The 15,401-nt window shown below is 41.5% G+C and overlaps 1 protein-coding gene across 1 annotated transcript in view; it reads left to right on the top strand.

Annotated features, from left to right (window-relative positions):
- Nucleotides 1-200: 200 nt before the first annotated feature.
- Nucleotides 201-15,401, top strand: part of PLCXD3 (phosphatidylinositol specific phospholipase C X domain containing 3) — a 76,343-nt gene continuing 61,142 nt past the window's right edge. The window contains exon 1 of the mRNA XM_017823595.1: nt 201-337. Coding sequence (XP_017679084.1) covers nt 235-337 — 103 coding nt within the window. The 5' untranslated portion in view covers nt 201-234. The remainder of the gene's footprint in view (nt 338-15,401) is intronic.

Genomic DNA, 15,401 nt, shown 5'->3' with positions numbered 1-15,401 from the left:
CCGGGGCTGGGCCGTGACACCGCTCCCTCCGTGGTACCGGGGGCGGGTTCGCCCACCGCGCCCCGGCGGTGCCGGCCCGCAGGGCGCTGCGGCCGCGCCGCGGGGAGGCGGCGGGGGCTCGGCGGGGCGGGGGGAGGCGGCGCCGGGCGGGCGGGGCCCGGGCTCAGCGGGAGTGGGGCCGGGACCGGAGCCGCGCGAGTTGGAACGAGCGGTGGTGGCGGCAGCAGCAGCAGCATGGCTTCATCGCAAGGGAAGAACGAGCTGCTCTTCGCCGACTGGATGGCAGCGCTGCCCGGCAGCCTCCACAGCACCCCGCTCACCAACCTGGCCATTCCCGGTAGGTGCTCCCGGCTGCCCTTCCCACGGCCGGGAGAGCGACGCGCTCGGCGCGGTTCACTGCTCCGCGCACACCGCTGGGCAGGCGGCGCGCCCCTGCCGTGCTGCCGTGGGGCTCCGTGGCTGTCCCTTACCGCGGTGCTCCGTGGCTGTCCCTTACCGCGGTGCTCCGTGGCTGTCCCTTGCCGTGCGGGGCAGGTGCGGGGAGAGGCTCCCGCGGGACGCAGCTCCGGCGGCGCCGCGCTGTGCCCGGCTGGGAGGCGGCGGGAGCTGTACCTGGAGCCAGAGTGGGAAGGGAGCCTGTTCCTGCACCGCCAGACCGGCGTTAACAGCCCGATTAGCAGACCTCGCGTAGCTCCGAAATGCCACATACCTCCCGTTTCCTCGTAAACTTACGCGTCTCGGTGGGTCGGAGCGCGGCCGGGCGCAGGGCTGCGGCTGCCGGGAGGGGAGGCAGGCTGCGGCACTGCGCGGCTTCGTGCCTTGTCGCCGTGAGGAAACGTTCGATCTCAACACAAATTCAAATAAGACGAGAAATGGCAGGTGGTGGTGCTCAGGCTATGAACTCTTTCTTTCCTGCTCTCTCAGCTTTTTTTTTTTTTTTTTTGGTTAACTATAGCTGTAGACTTAGGCAAAATGCATCTTAGAATGCAAGCCAGTAATTGATTCAGATGATCTCTGGTTTGCGGGAGCACCTCGTTTTGCTAGACCTCTTTACCAACAGCTCGTCCTCTCTGAGGTGTCTAACGGGAATGACGTTAGAGAGATGCAGAAGCTTTAATACCTTTTAAGCTTCTCATGAGAAATGTTCACTTCTTGCAAGTTTTTGTGTGTTAGCCACTCATGTTACGGGAATTTTTATGATGTTAAAGACATTAAGACAATGTATTTGCAGCTACTATTTGCTAGAAGATGTTTTCTGTAGTTTCATTTAAACACAGGTGTGCCCTTCTAAAAGTATATGTCGTAGTTTCTTATAGTTTAGACAAGCTGTGTCTAGCACTTTACTTGCTACATTGTTTTTTTGCTGTTGACCGAATATATCCTGTATAAAATTATGTCCTCTTAGGCATGGGAATCCAGCGTCCTCAACTGATACATCAGCTTATGTTGGAGCTGTAAAAATCTTTTGGTTAATAACTTTTCATTAACCCGCAAACTGCAGAATGCTCTTACTGAATACTGGCTATGATAAGAAATGAGTCTGTTTCTGATTCATGGTGGCTTCTCAGGTTAAATATTTTGGAGACATTTCCTGGTTTGAGGGCATCGTGATCAAACTTCCTTGCTTCTAGATACAAAAAATTGCCTTTGATGTGCATCACCATTAAGTGGCTTCCTTGACCGAAGGAAGCATTATGGGGCATGGTTATTGGTGCATCTATCTCACCAAGATCTCTCTGTTACATTCTCACAGCCTCATTGTGAAAACTGTCCACAGTTTTTGAGAGTGGACCTTTCTCAGAGCTTGGCAATAATAATACAATAATACCTTGTTAACATGTTTAAATTAAAACAAACAAACAGAACAAAACAAACCTGCAGCGGCCAGTTAATCCCAATACAGCATTAAGCAGTGGGCAAGTTCTGTAGGCTGTTAAGTGCAGAGACTGATCCCTTACATTGGGAGAAGGATTTTGTTCACGTAACAGCCATGAATATAGGGTTACTTTTTGTGAAATTAGCAGCAAAACTTATATGACTTGAGCAGCATAGTGTTAAGACCTTTGAAATTTGTCCTTCTGTTAGTGTAAATTGACACAAACCTCTTATATGCCCGTCTCCGTTTTTAAATGCCAGCTTTGGCAAATAGAGTCGTATGGGGAGGGTGGCAATATGCTTCTTATGAATTTGTCAACTGGGGGGCCTGGCACACAGACTATAGGTATCAATGCAGTTTAAATATTATCTTCTAACATTTAGATTTATTATTATATTTAATATACAATGTGGAAATGTACAATATTAAGTACAAAGGCTAACATGGGATTGATTTCATCCTTTAAGAAGAAATAACTTTTCAGACATTCCTAATATTTGAAAGTTTTCTCCCACATGTCCACAGCTGAACATTAATGATATGTGTGCATAATAACTATTAACATATAACTAGTGTCCAAGTAGTTAATGCAAGGAATGTGTAAAATGCAAACTCTCATATGTCATATTGTCATAGTTTTAACTCATGAATTTTTAACTGTTTTGGAAAATAATGTGTAAGTACTAAGGTATTCATACAAGTACTGCCATATCATGTGAATAGCATTTTATTTACATTGCCTTTTTTTTTTTTTCCCCCAGCAGGATTTAAACTTCCCTTGCACAGTATGAATACTGTTCTTGACCTTAATTCAGCTGGAGGAAATTCAGTTATGGAGCCAGAGTCCAAAAGTCGGTCCAGTGCAAATGTTGAAGAAAACAATTATCTTGAAAATGCTAGAATGAATTTTCCAGTACAGAGGGTGTTCCACTGTATCAAGGGAGAAACGTTGTTTTATTAGAAATCACCACTACATTTTTCATTGTTTAGTAGTCGTCCTTGGAACTGAGATGATATACTGTGTTGTCTTTGCACAGACATGCTTGTATTATTTTAACTGTTGTAAAGAGAGGCACAAAACCCACAGTATTCTGTCATAACTGTATGTAAACAATATTTTGAAGGAATGTTCCGTTCATAGTATGTTTAAAAACATTGATCACACTTTTTTATTGGTCAGTTGTCAGGCTTATGCAGGCACAAATTTATATTATTTAGCACCAATTATGCTTTCATAGTCAGTGCTGGATTCTGGTATTATTTCAGTGAGTTCTTTTACTAATTTCTTTCTTCAGAGTTCAAGCCAGGTACTTTTGTTTTCCTAACTCCAAGAACCCTGTAGATGAGGCCGAGGTCTGTAATATAATGTGTGCCAGCCTTGTCCATCAGAAACTTTTCTATTTGAGTTTCTTCCAAGTATGAGGATGATGCATTATAGCATGAGGTCTTCTGCTTTCATTGTGCTGCCTGTGTCTGTGTTCTCCTACACTGCAAGTGGTAGATTTTCCTCAAGTGATACTACTAGTAGGAAATAATAGTATACATTATTTGGAAATAAAATAGTCCCTTAGTTTCCAGGAAATGCCACACATGCTTAATCTTCTATTGCTATGACAATTAGAATATTGAAAGAGTATATTCCTGGGACTTTAGGCCAAGGGGTATGTCTTCTAGTGTTTGTAAACTGCCTCTTGTGGTAAAGAATCTACCTGGCTAAACTTGCAACACTTTGGCTAAGAAAAAGATGGAGGATTTTGGTGTTTGGGGAGAGGATGTCATTCAGTAGTTGGCAGAATGTAGCTTTTTCAGTGCCTGTGCCTCTTTGATCAGGATAAGAAACAGGTTTTTGTAGGTAAGGCACGCTTATAGAACTTAAATCTTTGTGCCCCCAGATTGAGGTGGGCACAAAGGTGAGGTATGGAGAGCCTTTTTGCTCTGCTTTGTCAATATGCTCTTCTTATCTGGATTGAGCATATGAGTTATGTGCAGTGCAGTAAATAGACGTGAGTAGGCAGCATTTCCTCATGAACTGATCCACTTACTGATCGATAAACTTTCTTATTGACAGTCTGTAAATGTATCTAATTTTATATCAGTCTGAGGTTTTGTACAAATAATCTGTGTGATACATGTTGCCTTTTTCACCGGTGCTAATATTCCAAGCCTCTGAGAAGTCCATAATAATAATTTGTCATGGAAAAGAGTATTTACCTCCTCAGGTAACTAGTCCCTCCACCAAAATTGGTGCTAGCCTAAGATGTGTCGTATGAGCAGTCTGTGCTAGAGACATGTCTGTCCTTCATAAAGTGTAGGTAAAGTCTTCTGAATTAATTTAACACCCAGAATATCCCTTGAGTGCATAACTTTGACGGTTGTTCTTCAGGCTTTTGTTTCCTAGGAGAAGTCCCTGCTTTCTTTGAGCAGATGAAACTTCTGACCTCAGCATGTTCTCTTATTGCTCAAGGATGCACAATTCTCAGTGCCATTTATTTTCACAGTGACACTAGCTTGGCTGCTAAATGTGCCAAGGTGCTAATGTAGTTCCTTAAAAGGAATGCACAGGATCTGATTGGCATCTCTTGTTTTCAGATTAATTTTTTTTTTGTTTATTTGTATTTTGACATATAAAGTTCTCTGCACATCAGCTGGAAAGCGACTGCTAGACACAGCAGAGCTAACTTGGCTCCTCTTAAATAAGAAACTGTTACCAGGTGGAATTTTTTACCATTAGCCATCTTTAGAAGAAACCTCTGTGACTTGAATTTTGTATTTTCCACTGTCATGCTTTGAAAAGAAAACAAGACCTCATAGGGAGTTATTTTATGAAAATAAAGCATGTATGTCAGTGTCAAAGGTGTATTAGAAGATGGAAGATGGTATGGGGAGGCTTGGGAAAAGCATATGTGTTAGTGTAGCTGGAATATTTTAGCCATTTTTGTGAATAACAGCACTGCCGAGTTAACATAACAGCTCTGTTTTGAATACTTGTAATAGCTTGCAAATTTTCAAGTGATTACTTTGGTTCTTGGACAGACACTTCTCAGCCCCGTGGGGAAGTTCTTTCATCTATGAAAAGGCTAGAAGTTCTTCTTTGTTGGTTACGTAGGCACACAACATTTTCACTGTTTAAATGTTATTAGGAAGCTATTTAATTTTGAGCTTCAACATCCGATGATTTGGATTTGGATTAAAAGTGAAGAGTGATTGTCTTTGAGAAGCACTTGGGACCTGTTTCACCCTTGTGTGTCCACTGCGATTAACAGAGTACCTCTGCTTCGTGTGCCAGGGTCTGATTCTGTACAAAATGAGCTCTGTCTAGAACTGTGGACTGATGATGCAGGTAAATTTATAAATAAGCCCATCATGCAAGTCACCCCTAAGCTTTTGACATGCATATAAGTATCTGGAAGAGCTGTTTCTTTTTCCAGTGCGTGCTGTACTAGTTTTTTGGTGTTCTTCTATCAGAAATAAGTACTTTATGCTTTATTTTCTGATCAGAAGATGAGCAAAGATCCTTATATCTGACCTTCGTAACTTCTTTTAGGATCTCTCTTTTCCTCCTTGTTCATGTTGTTCTTTTTACATCAATCAGTTTTCTCCCAAAATGGCCTCTCACTGGCCCTGCACACGCCAGTGTGTCATTTCCAACCCTTTCAGAAATATTTCTGTGTGATACAGTTTCCTGCAGCATTCGCTGTTAATTTCTCCTGCTGCAACATGTTTCTAGCACACACAAAATGAAGCTGTTTGGTTCCTCACACTGCCACAAAATCAAACAGTTCAAGCCCTTCGCTTACTTGCCCATCTGCGACCAGAGGTAATTCGAAGCTGCCTTTGCTTGGTTTCCCCACAGGAGCTGTTTATTAATCCAGCAGTCCCTGTCCACTCTGTCTCCTGCGGCTCAGTTCCAGCAGAATGGCCTCCTCTGACCTGCCTCGCATCCTGCCACCATGGCAGGTGCAACAGAGGGAACAGCTTTGTTGCCATCTGGAATTATTTCTGTCTTTTCAATTCACTGAACTGCTGTTTTATCTCTTGTCTGAAAATTTCTTGGCTGTTCTGTAAATCCAGACTGCCCTTACCTTCTGACAGTTTTTAACTTCGTGTTTGGTGGTATGTGTTTTATGTTTGGTAACTTTCTGCAGTTCTTACTGTAGTGCAACTTGAACTGTCTTTCATACAAAATATACTTGGATTTGAAGATCCTCAGACACACTCAACAGTGCAAGTAGTTAAAAATGCAGGTACAAAGTAGACAAAGTTATGAAGATTGTAACTTTAAGACCCCTAGGAGGACTATGCAATCTCTTCTACTGCTCTGCATAGAGATAATAATTAAAATTTTAGCAACTTATTTAGAAATTAATTATGTATAACTTACAAATAGTATTCAAATATAGTAGACAGATAGGTGTTTAACAGTTCTGCTCTTCAAAGAGCAGCCAGTTCCAGGGGGAATAGCTTTCATGCTCATCTTGTCTTTTCTTCAAAGTAGGTACAAATTATGGGTGCTTTTGTGAACAGATCTCCTTGTGCAATCCCTACAGTATAGCCTATGGGACACTGCAAACTATATAATTTGAAAGAAAGGTGGTTCAAAATCTGGTGGTTTGGGTTTTAATCTAAACTTTTACAAAGCTGAATGTTTTATTTGACCTACTGTAGCAAACCTTGGTTTGATTTTTTCCATTGTTTTGAACAGCTGTATAGTATCAGTACAGAAAGGCTAAAATATATTATTTCTTGTTAGAAAGTATAGATTTCTATTTTAAAACCATCTAACCATTTTCACCGTGGTCTAATTTTTAAACAAATTGCTAAAGCTGTTTTCAGATGCTTTTTTTAACCAACTTTTAAACCATCTCTCTTCACATTAAATAAAGTTAATCTTTGCTTCATTTAATCTCTTTAATCTGGTTAGCTCACATATCTCATGCTTAAATACTTAGTGTTTCAACGGTGAAATAAACTATTGCAGAATAGCTAGAAAAAGAGAAAGGATGGGAAGGAAAAATGGATTTGCTTTGTTGTGGTTGCAGGATTTGCTCCCCTCTGTGCATGTCACTTCGGATGTTTCAGATGATTGGAGATATATGACATGTGCTGCTGCTATGAAGGGGAAAACCTATCTATGAAGTTTACTGGATTATAAATTTTGCTTGTAATTTTAAAAAGCCAGGATAAAGGGCACTGAACTAATGCAGGCTTTAAGTAAATTCTGTAGCCTTTTTTTTTATAACAAAACAAAACCCAGTGAGTTGAAGATTATACTTTATGCTTTACCTTCTTGTCATGCTGTCATCCACAACATATTTGTATTTTAATAGAAGACTTTTTTTTTTAAACCTGTAAAACCTTTGGTATGTGTTTATACTTTGACAGCCACACAACTTTGTTTTATAATTATGAAAGGTTGATAAACTGGGATTTAACTAAGAGTAGAAAAAGGTAGAATAGATGAGTTATGCAATCAAACTGATGTCTTAGAGCCTCAAAGTTTATTGGCTTGTTGGTTTTCCTAGATCCTGTTATTAGAACTTTAACCATCAAAATATGTACTTCAAAAATACATGCTTCAAACTAGTCTGGGTGTTCACGCCAAAACCAAATGGTGTGTTTGTACATCTTCTGAACCAGCGTGTGACTGGAATTGTCTTCTGATGTTTCATTCAGATGCCTGCCATTGAAGGGTAAAAGAGAAATGGAAAAGTTTGATGCATTTTCATTAACTGACACTGCTGAATGGTCTTATGAAGGCTGTTAGAAGTCTCTGCCATGTTTTCTTCTTTGTAGGCTGGGCTGGGTAATCTCAAGACCGCTGATGTGAGGCTGGCCTTTCTCTCAGGAGGGGAGCTGGGTTAGGAAGTCTGCTCCTTGGATTGTGGAACATTTCAGTGATCCCTAGGCTGTGCTTTGGGAGAAGGAGCATTTGTTTTACACTGCAAAGCTCACAACAACTTTTGGTGGAGTGCTGCTTTCCAACCGTGTGAATGCTACCCAAAAGTTGGTTTGTCAGCAGAGAAGTTTGAGCATGTACTGATTCTAGTCGCTACTACAGGAATCCCAACACATTTCCTGTTTTGGTATTAGTCTTTCCTTCTGGTGAAACTGTCAAATTTTACAAGACTGTTCTAATTGTATAGATCACGTTCACAAATACTACCTCGTAAGTCATACAAGCTGGGTAGGTGGTATCCCTTGTATCTCGTGTGTGAAAATGCATGTTCCTATCATGTGATCCAAAAATGTGAGAATTTTGGATTGTTTCCCTCAGACCTGAAGTGTCTACACCTCAGAAGTGGCTCATATGTCTATGATGGGCAGATCAGGAGGTCACTTTGAAGCTACTGTGGAAGACACCTGGCAGTTGCTTTTTCCATTGCTGGGAAGCAGTGAGGACTGTGTTGGCATTCTGCATGGCACCGCATTAGAAGTGGATAATTAGTTAGTACACTGAGATTAGCAGAGGTTGGATGAAGCTGGTTTTGAACAGAAATTCCCCAGTTACCCTCTGCCACAAAAAGTGGGAGGAGGGTATTTGTTGGAAGTTCTCTAGAGACAAATATCTAACTTGGACATTGAATAGCAGGTGCTATGTTTGTCTGCATTCTTCTGCATCCTCACTGCACTAAAAAAGCACTTTTAGGGTGTTGCTTCACTGGATCCCCAGAACCTCTTCTCAGCAGGTGCAGCTGGAATTAACTGTGCTTACTGCATGTGAGAATACACCACTGAGGTCAGTGGCGTATTTTTTTTGGTCAACAAACTACACGTTTGAATTCAGGACTACTTAGATCATCTAAGTATGTGAACTCAAGCCTGGAATTGTTTGTTTGGGCCATGTTTGTGTGTTGGTTTGTTGTTTGAGGTTCTTTTTTTTTTTAGTGCTTCAAATTCTCCTCTGGCTAGTATAGTTGTCTATACTAGCCTATATACCATTTCCAGGATTGAAGTGCAGCTTCTGCAGTGGCTCAGAAGTACCTCAGTTTTGATGAACTGTAATCTGCAAAGCATTGCTCAGTTGGAGTTCTGGCTTACTCTGCTTCTGGTATGAAGTTAACAGCTGTTATGCTTTCAAGTAGGAGAGAGCCTCAAAAAACTGCTGTCCAGCATGGGAATGGGGAGTACATGTCTAGACATGCTTCAAGGCTTATCTGGTAGCACAGGCTCTTCCTGTGAGAGGGAGCTGGACTTGTGCCGTTAGACAAGTGTTATTTAGTGCAGGCGCCTACTGAGTGTTTTGGGGAACATTTTATGAGTTGACAATACATAAGGAGAAAACAAGCCAGCTTCAGTAATTTTTGGATGTAGCTGTATTATAGGGGAAACAAGCCAAGGGATACTGTGAAGGACAAGAACAGCATATGTACAAATGAATGCTGTTGCTTCTAGTGTGCAAGAGGCGGGAATGCCGTTAGAAATCACAGTGTGGAGTATGGAGAAAACTGGGATTTCTAAGATCAGTTTTAATGCACTGGCTGAAAATGCTTCAGACTCTTCTGACTGGAAACTATGAGTGTGAACCAGTAAAACCAGCATTGATTTCCTTTAGAGCTTGGGATGATGCAGAGGTGGTACTGCAGAGAGATGATTGGCTTTTGGGCCATTATGTATTTGGCCTTGTCATATCCTCCTGCTCTGCAGAGCTCAGAATAAGTCACTGGAAGGTGTAATTGGTCTGGTCCATTTTAGGATTTCAGTTCCTAGCTCCATGTTAAGCTCCATGTTAATGTACTCTGTCCACCACAGAATTCTTACAGTTTCCTGTGCGGCTGCATCCTTTACAAAACCAACCTCTGCTGTTGGAAAGCGCCTTCAGTTTTGCAGGAGAGCCCTATTCGTGTTTGGACAAGTAAACACGGGGAGGATTAAACTGAGCCAGGCTTACACTGTTTGGTTGTCGCAAAAGTGGAAATCTATGGCCAGGGTGAGAAGTGCTGGGCTGAAGGAGATCAAAGGTGCAGTTAGTTCAGTGCCCTGGCTCTGGCTCATCTCTGGTTCGTGTACAGAAAAGGCTTAAGGACAAGGTGAGAATACAGGGATACTCCCCCTACATGTATCCCTTTACTCTTCTGCCCTGTGGACTTTCTGACCCAAAAAGTTGCATCCAAGTTATGTTGTATAACCTGATGGCCTGTTTTGCCAGCAGGCTTCAAGGGAGAGCTTTTAAGATCTTACAGACTATGCCCCTTAGTGTGTAAAGGAGGCTGGAGTAGGGACTTTGCCAGTTCCCCATGGCTGCTGGAGAATACAGAGCTTGTACTGCTGAGGGGAGAGGGCACAAGAGGGGTTGTGACATAGACATGATGGGAGAACATGACTGGGACAAATTTGTGTCCCTGCTTCTGGAGCTACTTGGGGTTTTGACACTGATTGGATACTGGTTAGAGCAACAGAACCTACGCTGGGGGCAGCAGATGCAACCTGAACACCACCACTGCAGAGGTGTGGGGGTATGTCTGGACATCCTCTGTAAATTCTGGCTATTTACAATCCATATATATCTACATTTGTCTGCACTAGAGGAAACATATCTTTCTGAATCACATGCATTGTGCTCCCTACCCTGGGGGGACTAACATTTGTGGTGGCTTCTTTAAGCTCAGCCTGTTTCTCAAGTAAGTCACTAAGCCACCGGTGTAATTTTCAGAACTGGATTTTATCTTTCTTTGGCATTGCTTTCCCATGTCCTAAGAGAGATAAGATTTCTTAATCTTTAAACCACCTATCCTAGGCTGTGAATTAGCTTGAATTTTATCAGGGAGAAGGAAGATGATGGTGTTGTCATTTTAAGGTTTTAATAATTGTTTTCATATTTCAAGAGGTATTCATAAGCGCTGATAAACAAACTTAATTCCTTGAAAGCAGCTTCTCCAACTCAAGTGGGAGATAATGCCTTTTCATTTTGAAATTGCCATTGTCTAAGAGCATGCTGTTCCTGGACCACAGAATCCAAAAAGCAAAATGCAATCCCTTTTTACATCACAATTCCCATCAGGGGTTACTTGAACTGTGTCTTAAGTGTGGGATACAGGCCAGAAATACTTATAGAATATGTAAAGCCAGTACTGATGTGGAGAAGTAGTCATCATCATCATGGCCAGTCTTCGCGAGCGAAGATTTGGGAAAGGTCATTAACCCTTCGAGCCTGCGCAGTGGATTTTTTAGGTGAGACCCAGCGTGCGCTGAACTGAGCCCACCCTTTAATCCTGAGGTTCATCTGCCGGGGCCGAGCAAGCTTGGACAGTGGCAGTGAGGTCCTCAGGACGTAGGTTTGTTTAGAGTGACCTTCTCTTAGATGGATGGCCTTACAGGGCTGACGAGCTCCATCTGCCTGGAGGAGTTCTCTGACCGGGAATCGAACCCGGGCCATGGCGGGGAGAAGTAGTATTATTCTACGTGGAAATCACATTTGAAAGTAGGTGGGAATAGGCTAACAGTCCTGTTTCTACTAGATTAAAACAGTGCTTACAAGTCATTATCTAAGACAAAGTAATGTGCTCTAAAAATTTGCACCAGCTTACAGGCAATCCAGGAAAGATTCAGGAAGAAAGAAGGGAAATATTATATTTAAAGTGAACTTGTAAGTTCAACGCAGTTCATGGCTTGTGTGGGTTCTTTCTTTTGTTTGGTTTTCAGCAGTTTATTGGATAACAGGATTCACTCACTGACACGAGAAATTTTGACATTAGTCTGGCTCTGGTTTTCTACTGCCTTACACTATGTGTAAATGCAGATCTGTGTGAAGTGTCACTAAATCTGAGCAGTTACACTAATTTTTTTTTACTTTGTGCACTATGAAGACTGTAACTAAGTCTGCCTCGGTTAGCACTTGATGAATAAATTGCTCTGTGCAGCTGAAGAAAGCAATGCTGATTAGATGATGAGCTTAAATATGGCCCTCTAAAATACACAATGCAACACATTTGTTAGAAAGAAGAGTACCAGCTTATGTTGCTTGAAATCTTTAAGTGAACCATTGTTACATAGCTACATGAAAGAAAAAATAGCCTATCTTCAAAGTGAAAAAATCACAAGCTTTACAATTCCATTCTATCAAAAAGTTCTCTTGTCTTTCCTTATGACCTAAATATAAATTGTAGAACAGAAAGTGAAAATCAGATTTTGGGATTTTACCTATGGCATTTCACAGTCAACTGACAGATGATGTCTGTTGACATCATCAACACTGTGATGACTAATAGTGCTAGATCAGGGCGTTACGTAGAGAAGAGGAAGAAATAGCATATAGTCTAATTGAATATTTTGAGACTGTGCCCTACTAAAATACCACCAAGTAATATTTTGGGTTTGATCTATATTATAATGATATTTGAGCTAGTGGGCCTTACACAGACTTGCTCCTTTTTAGTGTGGAAAATATGATGAATTAACATTTATTTATAATAATATCTTTTAATGTTTAGACCTATATATTTCAAAAACAAGCTGGCTTATTTTCAAATTCTTATTAAACTGTCTTTTAAGATGTTAATATAATTGAAGTCTGGAGAACTCTTGGGACAAGTAAAGGTTGAAATTTCTGGGGTTTGTCTCCCAGGTCAGATGTAGTGATCTTTTTCTGGAATTACTATGGAATTGAGACAGACATTGAAACAGAAGATACTCTTCAAGAAAAGGCTTTAAAATGTTTGTGGTGTATTTGACACTGCATATGGTTGTTCCATAAGAGCAGTATTGCTCAGTTTTTTGAAACCCTGGAACACCTAGGCTCATCATATCTCTTGTGAACAGCTTCTTACAATAAGACAAATCCTCTTGCTTTAGTCTCTGATCTTGGATGGATTTTCTTATCGTACTGCTAAACGTGTGATAGTTGGAAAACAGGTAGTTTAAACAATGCTGGGAGAATGGAAGAGAAACACTGCATGGATTTCTGTATTGAATGGAAGATAAGGATTTATGGAGTTTTTGGTGCCTGGACTGGACACTGAGAAGAGCAACAGAGCTTGAGATCCTTGAGACATCACAGTGCAACTGACCAGACTGGGTGACTTTTACATTAGGCCATCCAAAGTGTGCAGCAGACACAGCTCTCACAGTGTCATCATGTGAAGACACTAACAATTGGTGATGTGACTGGTCTAGTACAGGGCTTCTGACTTCTGGCTTTTCCTGATGCTTCCAGAGGGAGATGTTGGGTTCTGTGAAGTGGACTTAGAGCCAAAGACGTATACGTAAAGCTGCTCTGGAAGAAATGGTCAGAGCATGGAAAGTGTGTGCATCGTTTAACCATCTGCATAACCTCCACACTAAATGCAAATTGTAAAGGATTCATTTTCTGTATTATGACAGAAAAGTTCCGTGTTTTATTGACCAGAAAACTAAATTACTTGATTCAAATAGGGCATGTGAGGCAGGAATACAAAATGAACTTGAGTTTTGTAGATCTTAAATTTCCTAAGCATAGAGGACAAAGAAGGTATCCAAAGCTGCTCATGGCAGCTGACACATTAGATTTTTATGTTTTGTACATGAGACTTGTGTGGTTTGCACTATGTCATACCAACAAGGAAAGGAAACATCTCTCACAGGAAAGCAACACATGTTCATTAGTCATCAAATGTGATGGCACACGGAGCACTGCATCACAGTTCCCATCTCTGAGGTGCTCTCTGAAAAGCAGGACCAGTCAGAGGTGAGACCAGACTGTAAGTGGTTTGGCAGATCTCTATACATTAGAGGGTAAACTGGAGAAGATGAGGTTTCTGGCCTCATTTGAAAAGCAAATACAGTGTTACAGCAGCTCCAGCTAAATGGGAGGTTTGCAAGCTCTGCAGGGGAAGGGCAGGCTAGCTAGCAACACATTCCGAGCTACATTAAGTGTCACACATGCTGTCCATTGGAGTTACATGCAAACACCACCTTGACATTATGCTGGATGTTCTCTGGTACCATCCAGCTGCACTTCTTCCCCTTTCAGCTTGTGAACCACACCTGGTTTTATCTGTGTCCTGTGCCCGTGCAAAGAACCAGAATGTGAGATTGTTTCTTCATGTGAAGATTATTGAGCAAGTTGTGTATTTCTGTAGTATTTAATGTCTTCTGGTGGGGAGAGGGCTGAGGTGTGAGCACTTGGAAGCCTCCCTCCTAAGCATTGCCTGAAAATATGAAGGCATCAGCATTTTCATCCATGCACCCAAAATCCCGCAAGAGATAATAATGTTGAAAGGTGAATAAATACACTGAAGGCTGGAGGGATGTGAGCAAGCCATTTAGGTTACCACCCAAAATCCCTGTCTGGACATTAGGGGCTGAGCACTGCTAGATTTAGTTCCATCTCTTTGCAAACCGTTGCTTCAGAAAGCATCTAGAGCATAGCCCAGGAGTCTTTTGCTGGCTGATTTTGCTTCCAGAACTTCATCAAAAGTGAAGGAAAATGTGTGCTCAGAAAGAGGGGGCACAGGGGACACATTAATTATGTTGCTGTTGGGGAAAATAACTGAAGTTTACAGTAACAAACCCCACATTTTACTGCTAAATAACGGGATATACCCAGGCATTCCACCAGCTGCTAAGTCTATTTGTGGGCTCTGAAAAGACTGCTTTACTTCTGCTGTTCTCACGTATGTTCCAAAGATATGTATGGCTGTGATACTCCTATCTAGTAAATTTTGTTCTCAGAACCCTTGTTAGGAGAGAACTGTCTGTATACCATTGCAGCCCAGGCCTTCCTTTAAAAAATGTTGTGACAGAATTTGCTGTGAAGTTTAAGTAAAAGGAGTGATAAACCATACAGGAAAAAGGTTTCTGCAAGCTCTCAGTCGAGTGGGGCTGTATTCTGACAATTTGGTGGTGAGATCAAGCAATTTTGCAGTATTGAAATATTTCCTGAGTGCCAAGCTAGTATATTTAAAGTGAAAACTGTTGACAGAATTTTTTTTTATAGCTGCCAAATTTAAATCAGGATATGTAATTGCTGAAGCCCTAAAATCATGTTTGCCAGTACGCCTGTGCCTGCTGTTACACCCTTCTTGCTGCTCTTCTTGACAGTGAATTCATGATGACTGTAGAAAAATAAGCTTCAAGGAATTTCTTTGGCGGTGGAGGATGGGGCTGATTAATGACTTTGGCAAAACAACAGATTAAAACTTCTTTACTGTTATTCCCATTGTGTATGATACTTGTTAAAAGACCACAATAAATCTTGGTAGCAGTGTTTACATCCAATCAATCTGAACTTGCAGGTGAAGACAGCACTGAACAGGTAAAACTTGGTTGTGGACAGGGTGCTTTTCATTGCTGCAGTGCTTGGGTCCTGTTTCTTCAAATGTTTTTTCATTAATAACCTAGATGAGAACAAGCTCATTAGTGCAATATGTGAGTAATACCAATTGAAAGAAACACATGAGAAGAACAGTAAGTCTGTATTGCATCACAGAGAAATGAACTTCATTTTGATAAAAATAAACTGAAAGGCAATTATTTTTCCAGAAGTGTGATTTAAAACATGTTAAGTTCAGGAAGAGACTTGGAGGGTGGCAGTGGCTGGAATTTTCACAGG

This window comes from Lepidothrix coronata, unplaced genomic scaffold (genome assembly GCF_001604755.1).
Source record: "Lepidothrix coronata isolate B3197 unplaced genomic scaffold, Lepidothrix_coronata-1.0 Scaffold104, whole genome shotgun sequence".
Lineage (NCBI taxonomy): Eukaryota > Metazoa > Chordata > Aves > Passeriformes > Pipridae > Lepidothrix > Lepidothrix coronata.
This window is presented reverse-complemented; position numbering and strand designations above follow the sequence as displayed.